This window comes from Saccoglossus kowalevskii, chromosome 6 (genome assembly GCF_978046115.1).
Source record: "Saccoglossus kowalevskii chromosome 6, keSacKowa6.1, whole genome shotgun sequence".
NCBI classification, from domain to species: domain Eukaryota; kingdom Metazoa; phylum Hemichordata; class Enteropneusta; family Harrimaniidae; genus Saccoglossus; species Saccoglossus kowalevskii.
Window position 1 is genome coordinate 34,331,969 of NC_140646.1, and position 9,308 is coordinate 34,341,276.

General features: G+C 35.4%; 1 protein-coding gene across 1 annotated transcript; it reads left to right on the forward strand.

The window, feature by feature from the left end:
• The first annotated feature begins 851 nt into the window (after positions 1-851).
• Positions 852-4,953, forward strand: LOC144352606 (uncharacterized). The gene has a single exon (XM_078009530.2). The coding sequence runs from the start codon at positions 914-916 to the stop codon at positions 3,533-3,535; it is 2,622 nt and encodes an 873-aa protein (XP_077865656.1). The 5' UTR covers positions 852-913; the 3' UTR covers positions 3,536-4,953.
• The last annotated feature ends 4,355 nt before the right edge of the window (positions 4,954-9,308 follow it).

Genomic DNA, 9,308 nt, shown 5'->3' on the forward strand with positions numbered 1-9,308 from the left:
AGTTAGTGGAGATGAAATCAATGCTGACAAACTTTACAAGTGTCCGACCTGCCCGTGTTTGTTTGCATTAAATGTGGATCTCGAGGCAGGACAGAAAGTTCCTGTGTGCGAGTGCTGTGCAAGTAGATCTAAACGGGATGGCAATACCAGTCAAGATGAAGTTTATTTTGTTCCGGAGCCGGAACTAAAGGATTTCAAGTGCAACATGTGTGATTTCAAAACATTAGGGAAAGCATTGTTTTATGCACACTTGAGAACGCATACCGATGATGAGGTGTTCAAATGTAAATTATGCGACTATGCCACAACAATGAAGAACCTCATGACACGACATCAAAGAACTCATGAGATTAGTCGAAAGTACAAATGTAATCAGTGTGACTTTGTCACTGTCGAATTGTCTGTCTTGCAAGACCATCTCAAAATCCATAATCAAAACCAGGAGTTGATGTTGAAATGCTCGGAGTGTGGTTACTCGTGCAAATGTGAAGAACTTCTCCGAGAACACATGTGGAAACACATTGACAAGATTGCACCGCATGGGATAGTGCAAGTGCAGATGGAAGGTGCGCAGAATGAAGAGCCTGCTAAGCCAGCTGATGGTGATCAAGTATCAAGTGATCCCTCACCTTTGTCTAACTCTCCTGTTAGCAGTCAGACAGTTGCTTCAAAACCACAGCCAACTGCACCATCACTTTTCAAGTGTCTGTTGTGCGGGTACGTGTGTGAAAAACTTTGTACATTGAAAGCTCATGCTTGGAGGCATGCTGGAGAGGAAGGCTGTTCCTATCCAAACATAGAAGATTTATTTTCTGCTATTACCGAGTCAGGCCAGCCTCAGAAGTCGACAGCTTCTTCTACGTCTCAAATAACTACGTGCTGTGGTCCAAAAGGTGGTAAAACTTGCTGTGAGATGGGTTCAAATATCAGCAAGTGTCAATGCGAGCCTGTCAGAGTCAGCTCCAAACACTTCCCAACTATTGAAAATCTGATTTCAACTGCATATGCTAGAAAATACATTCAGCCCCAAATTCCTCAGATCATTAGAACAGCTGTGACTGAAATAAATGAATCAGATCAAAGTATGGCAAAACAACGAATGGAATCGTCATCTGGAAGTGCTTCCCCTGTTAATAGTAAGTGTGTAGAGAAATTGTCAGTTAGTAACACAGACAGCTCTGACAAACTTAACAGCAAGGAGCTTTCAGCAAGATCTTCAATAGCTTTGCAGGAAGATGTAAACACCAATGATGTCAGTAGCATTCACCCCAAAGCCACTGCATCTTTGCAGCAGCTCATCTCGAATACTGTAGAAAGTCAGATTAACAAAGGGGCCACTGGTTCTAACAGCACACACAGTGTTGACAAATCTGAGTTACTTCAGACGTGTGAAACTGCCCAGGGAATAGATGATCAACAGAAACAGCCATCTGAGGTCAGTATCAAGAAAGAGGACATTGGGTGTGTTATTGTTGAACATACAACCACCGATGAGAAGATGAATAGCAATAAGCACAGCAGTGGCAGTTCGTCCGGCAACACTGGTGTGTCCTGTAGTAACTTGCTAGCATCTTTACTTCAGAAGTCTAGGCAAAAAGTGCTTGGAGAATCGCCTGAAAGCATACCAAAAACGAGCACGAAACACCCCTCAGCTAACAAAGACAGTTTGGAGTCACTCATAGCTGCAACATTAGCTGGTTTGAGGAGTCAAAAAGCAGTCAGCACTCCACTGGAAAAAACACCCCCGCTTGAGGATGACCATAAGTTAAAAAGTACAGCATCAGTATTTATTCCACCAGTAGCTAGGATACACGAAGAACCTTCAACCAATATGGAGTCTACCAATATGGAGATCAGTTGCTCAAATTACAAGCCAGATTCTCTTGACTCAACTGAATGTATTGAAAATGTTGTTGAGATCGAGGATCAAACTGAAGTCGTTGTCAGTGATGACCCATCAGAAAAAGGGAAGAAACGGCCCGGGACAGTTAATGATGCTGGAATGGTTACTCGCAGTAAAAAAAGAAAAGCTGGTGCTGTCAGTCCTAGTACTTTCAGTGAAGACAGTAACGATAGCACTTGTTCGAGATCTGCCGGTATCAGCAGCTCTTTGTTGACTGTTATTGAGCGATTTCATGATAACCCAAATGTTTCAAGGGAAGAAATTTTGGAAAAATTAATGGACACATCTAAACCTGCTGGTGGCGGAGTGCGAGATGTGGACATGAGGTCTGTGGACCTCGACGGTATGATAGAAACAGTGGATGACCTGACACGGCCATTCCGGTGTAAACTGTGTCATTACAGTAGTACCAATAAAGGCTATGTGAAACAACATCTGAGAATGCATAAAGAGCGAGTGCCCTATAAATGCCCACTGTGTGACGTGATTGGGGAATCAAGCAATGATCTTCAGGAGCACATGATGGACCATTGCAAACAACGTACATATCAATGTACCGAGTGCTCGGCTACATTCTCGTACAAGAGTCAATTGCGAGCACATGTCAGGGGACATAACGAACGTGTTCCTTTCATGTGCGATACATGCGACTATGAGACGTGCACCTCATCGTCATTTCGTACACACCTCCGAACACACACTGAAAACAAAGTATATACATGTTCAGCATGTAACACAACTTTTAACCAAAGATATCTGCTTCGGCAGCACAAGCAGTTATGTGAAATGAATAAATTGTACTCTTGTCAAGAGTGCGATTTTACGGCTGATTCGAAAGAAGGTTTAGCAAAACACCTTGAAGAGCATGTGAAGCCGTACAAGTGTGAGATTTGTGACTACAGTTCAGCAACTATGAATGGAGTGAAAAACCACATGAAATTTCATGCCACAGAGAAGCCTTATCGGTGCCAATATTGCAACTTTGCTGGACCTTACCCGCAGAGTCTACGATCCCACATGAAAAAGCACTACGGTGAAATGCAGAATTCGCAACAGCTAGAGCAATACAAGTGTAACCTTTGTGGCTATATCTGTAGTCACCTCCCGTCTTTAAAATCCCACATGTGGAGGCATGCCAGTGAGCCTAATTACAACTATGATGTCACCAACAGTGTCATCAATGCCGCCTTGGATTACGATACAAAGCAGATGACCGGGCCACAGCAAGAGAAGAACGTTACAAAACCAGCTGCTCTACCCGAGAAAAAGAATCTGGAAGAGAGTTCGATTGAAGTTGATAGCGAATCGTTGTTACACGTTAAACAGAACAAAAATAAGGGCTTTGAATATTGCTTGGTAGCATTCCGTTGTTGTCAATGTGGATTTGAAAGCATAGACAAAGCCATATTAACTGAACATATGAAAACACACTCGGGAGAAAGTCAAATGACAACTCCAGCGACGCAAAATGTCTATCAATATCGACCAAAGCAAAAACAACATAAACATCAAGGTGGCGAGGGTACTTCAGTCATGAACACACTTGAGACTCTCGCTGATGGCATTGAAAGATGCCTAGAACCTGATGCAATACAGGTAGCACATCAAGAAGAAGTAGCAACTGAAATCTAGTCCTGGTTATTATCCTTCATCACTGTAGACTAAATATCTGTCTATTCTAAACCACTTTACTGCCATTTAGAGTTGAGCCTTTCTGTGTTTTCTTTTCAACTTTAGCTGAATACCAGGTTCTAACAGATTGTACAAATAGCAGAAAAATGCAATCTTGTCTTTTTGTGAATGAATTTTGTGAGACGATTTCCTTTTACACTACAAATAATATTTTATAATTAATCAATTAAAACTTTCATATAACTTTAAATCTATATTCTGTAATAATTTTATGATATCTAAGTCATTATATTATTAGGATTACCTTATTTTGCTCTTTGCTGGTAAATTTATCTGGATATTGTACAAATATTACATTCAAATAGATGCATGTTTGAAATTTATCTCTAATTCAAAAAAAATATATTATTATTTAACAATGTTTTTTATATATTTGATCAAGCATGTACACAATCTGTAAGGTCTGACTTGAAGAACTTTCTCATTGAATCTCTTTATCAAGCTGCTTTTTTATGTTTTGCGGCACAGCGAGTCTTCTAATCCTTGTTGAGAATTTGGATTCACTGTTCCCAGAAAAAAACAAAACAAATCTGTATGCAAAAAATTGCCTACACTGTTTGTAGCTTTTCAGGTCACCGATTTCACTACTTGGTATTGTTATTCTGTCTATGAATCCTGGTGGTACTGAGAATAGGTGAAGAGAAACAAAAACAAAATATTTGCATTTCAGTTAATTTAAATCATTGAAAGTCAAAATGGAAAAATCAGCAATTTGAAGGAGATTTGGTGTGCATGCTTGACATTCATATTATCTTTTCTGATTAGTTCTTGGTATTGGTAACTTGAAAATTGGCGAATAGTCAAGGAGTGGTTGCCCTGTATTTACTAGTAATGTTGCATGTGTTCATGATTTGACAGCTTGCGGAAGTTGAATTTCGCGAAAGTGGTTGGGACTGCCTCTGAAATAAATGTTCATGAAATTTGATATGCAAAACTGAAATGGTTACAGTATATACCTTTTTACTGCCATTATCAACTTTGGCATAGAAATGTTTGATCTCTGAAGATGTACCTTTGAGAATTTCTGGTATAACATATAAAATTTGCTGTTACTTTGCTCCAAAGTCTTGCAATGAAGATAAAAAAACTAAAATAAGGCTGCTCCATACATGCCATGTAATTTGTGGTGTGCCACCAAAATACACTATTTCACCTCAAGCTTGTGCCCACCAATTTTGTATTAATATCTCCTGAGATAAAGATTTCTAGATTTTATATTATGTATTTATAAGTTTTCAAATTATTCCATTTGTCCAATTTAATTATTCCATGTCTGTTGTTAATTGCTTTTTGTATTGTATTAATTCTATTAATTGCACTTCATTTATTTTAAACTTTTTACACATGCAAAAGAAAAACGATACCTGCCTCTGTATGTAGTGAGGATGTGTGATCCCTGTAAAAATGTGAGGAATGTTATGTCATCTAAAACTTTGGCTTCTCACTGAAAAATATTTCTTTAAATAAGGCTTATTGAGAATGCTGGTGAATATCTCTGAATGCTCTACTTTATTTGTTTTGATAAACGGTTACATAAAACGTGCATTTCCAAACGCGCTAATGTGGTATTTCGATCAAAAATAAAACTTGGGGGGAGGGGGAAGCAAAAATCTTTTTATTTTTACCAATTCTAGTTTATGCACTAGTCAAAAAAGTACATTATGCAAAAATGTATTTATAAATAGTTTATCAGTATCTGTGATTGGTCGACGACTGTCGGTACCTAATGATGAAGCATTCTGGGAATTTAAAACTTTCAGGTTTTTGCAGGTGATGTCACTTATTTTTGATTTATTTGTATGGGACATATCCAGAGGGCAGTATATTGTAGTATACTTTTTAGCTCCGCTGTCGACTTTGTCGAGCGGAGCTTATCATATGAGTGATTGTCTGTCGTTGTCCGTGTCAATGTTTTACTTTTTCGACTTCTTCTTGAAAACTACAAACCTGAATGCTTTGATACTTGGTGTATATGTACCTTGGGTAGACCTCTCTTAGGTTTGTTCATTTCATGTTGATATCTTCAATTTTCTAATTTTGGTGAATATTTTTGTCATTTTTGGTAAAAAGTGATATTTTCGACTTCTTGTTAAAAACCGCAAGTGCAATTGCTTTGATATTACATGTATAGGTACTACATGTGGACCTCTCTCAGATTTGTTCATTTTGTAATGATATCTTTAATTCTCTAATTTTGGTGAATATTTTTGTCATTTTTGGTAAAAAGTGATATTTTCGACTTCTTGTTAAAAACCGCAAGTCCAATTGCTTTGATACCACATATATAGGTACTACATGTGGACCTCTCTCAGATTTGTTCATTTTGTGATATCTTCAATTCTCAATTTTTGGTGGATATTTTTGTCATTTTTGGTAAAAAGTGATATTTTCGACTTCTTGTTAAAAACCGCAAGTTCGATTGCTTTGATATTACATATATAGGTACTACATGTGGACCTCTCTCAGATTTGTTCATTTTGTGATGATATCTTCAATTCTCTAATTTTGGTGAATATTTTTGTAATTTTTGGTAAAAAGTGATATTTTCGACTTCTTCTTAAAAACCAAAAGTTCAATTGCTTTGATATTACATATATAGATACTACATGTAGACCTTTCTCAGATTTGTTCATTTTGTGATGATATCTTCAGTTCTCTAATTTTGGTGAATATTTTTGTCATTTTTGGTAAAAAGTGATATTTTCGACTTCTTGTTGAAAACTGTAAGTCCGATTACTTTGATATTACATATATAGGTACTACATGTGGACCTCTCTCAGATTTGTTAATTTTGTGATGATATCTTCAATTCTCTAATTAATTTATTTTGGTGAATATTTTTGTAATTTTTGGTAAAAAGTGATATTTTCGACTTCTTGTTAAAAACTGTAAGTCCGATTGCTTTGATACTATTCATATTGTTCATTTTCTAATGATGTCTTCAGTTCTTTAATTGAAATGTGCATTGCTAACAGCGGAGCTATCTCAGCCAATAGGCTGCTTGTTATTTTCTTGCAGCCATAGAAAGCAGATTGCCATTAATGAATGAAATTTATTTAAATAGTGTTTTATGCCTTGAACTTGCCCCAAACTTTCAGAAAGTATCTCAAACTTAAGTTGTTTTAGTTTAATAATATTAATACAAAATATTTTTACTTATAATGTAATCGATGTTGTCTAACCTAACCATTGAAGTATGAAAACCCAGCGATAAAATTGTTGTACCACATTAGTTTAAACTCGTAAGGCATTTACTGCAAAATATTTCTTATTTTAGCTGAATTTATAGATGTTGAAAATTATTATTTTTTATGATGACTTGGAAGTGTTTTATTTTCCTGATCCATTCCCTCCAACAAAAATAGCCAACACTAATTAAAATTAAAAATAGAAGTATTTATATACAGATGACTGGTTAATCTACTTAAACTCGTATTGCCAACAAATTTCTATGGCGATATACAGGATAAGTTGCCTATATATCAATTGAAAAATTTACTGTATTTACTCTATTAGAAGCACATATAAAGAAAAACTTGCATACAAATGCCTCTGTAATTTGAGTACTACCAGTAGTATGCACTACTAATGAAACCTGTACAAATAATTTTGGTTTTCTCCCCCACAAATGGACACTTTTCTTTGTAGGATGGGTGAGTTTTGTTTTGTTAGCAGACCATCTGTAATAATTGTGAAAATGATCCGATGACCCAAAAATTTGTTTTTAATTTTCTGTATAGTAAAATAAATCCAACCAGTTATATTTTACTGTGAATTTGCCATATATTTGCTTTAAAACACTTTAAATAGATGTTCAGATCTACCTCCTTATTAAATATTAAGATTATATTAAATATATGATAATGGTCAACTGTATTTAAATAATATAGTAAAATTGTATATATTTTTTTTTTATCAATTGACTTGATTATATTTTATGAATGGTTAGAGAAATTATTGCCCAACTTTGGATTAATTTCTATCTTAAAAGTTGACTAGTTAGCGAAAAATGGTTTTACTTTAAATTGGTTTGAATTGCTTGGTGCAGTGGGGTTATTTTCTTATTCATGAACATGGGGGTTGTTGAATCTAGCGTCTTCTGCCTATTCTACATCTTATTATGCACCTAACTCGTTTGTTGTATCAAGACTTTTGTGAGGGAATATTTAGTAGTTTACTTGAAATATTTCTTGCACTGACCTTATTCCCAGTGGGTATACTTTTTTTAAGTTGATAGTCTGTATCATTTTCTACGTCTTATCCAGATAAGTATGATGTAATGGATAGTTATTTCTTGATTAGTGGTTTAGAATATGATGCGTAGATGTACACCGTTGTGAGTTGTATGTGGATTTATATCTCACCTTTATATTAATGTATTTTCATCTATTGTAATTATTACATTTACTATTAAACTATATTTCATATACTTGTCTTGAATTGGTATGTGTACTTATAGGGTTCCTGTTAAAGTATTAAATGCTGCAAAATGGTTTTGTCTCTTTTTTTAAAGCATCTCTGAAGTCTAAAATAAGATTGAGATCATGATGGCTTGGAGTGAGATTATTTAAAGGCTTTCTAAGTCTGTAGAACAAACTGGCAACCAATGAAGATAGTATAGTTTATCTTTCTGCATAGAGTTAGTATTTTTGATGCCGCTTTCCAGAGGTAACGGTAGCGAGTAATGAATTGGTGTAATCTATTCTGATAAAATACTGTGAACTACTGTTGGACAATTTGGTGTGCTTAGGTATTTTCTGATTTATCAAATACAACATGGATGAAAGGAAACAGATTTGCAAATTATTTTTTTAGTGGTCGTTGAACATAGTTATTGTCAGATGTTGCCCCAATATTGCAAACAGATTTAACCATGGACTGAATTAGAATCAACTTGTGCCCGTTTTAGTCATTCAATTCTTTTTTTGACTTCTTAACTACCAGCACAATTCTATGATACTTTGTATATAGGTACTTTTGGTGGACCTCTGTCAAATTTACTCATTTTGTGACAATATTTCCAATTCTCTAATTTTTCTGAATATTTTCTGTGTAAAAAATGTTATTTTCTACTTTTTGAAATCTATCGGCCCAATTGCTTTGATACTTGGTATGTAAGGTTTACCTTTTTTTGAGATTTGTAACAAGATAACAATTGTAATTTCCATGGCAACTACCAAAAGCAGTCATGGTTGTGATATGGCAAGAACGCTGTGGGAACACTAATAACTTTGGCAAATAGTTACCGTAAAATCTGTATTAGAAGCCGCATCCCTAATAGAAGTCGCACCCATTCTTTTTGAATAATTGAGAACCAAAAATTCGTCATTTCTCATATGTGTAGATGCTCTAATTGAAGCCTCATCCCCTCTATTGCATTGTACCATTTTAATAGAAGCCGCGGTTTCTTATACAGATTTTACAGTAATATCTCATCATACAGAACATTATCAACTTTGTTTTGAGGAAGACTCTACAAAGAAAGCAGAGTTAATTTGACTGTTGGGTTTCTTTGTTAGATTCATTAAGTTGAAATATGTTTATTGTCATCCAGTTTTTGATATCATGGATGTAGGCCTCAATTGAATTAACTGCAGAAAATGAATCAGGCAGGCAAAGTAAATTTGATTATTACATATGTACTGCAGTTTATTTTGATTCGATGGGGTTCTGTCATATTATTGTTTGCGTATTGATCCCAGTACAATCTGAT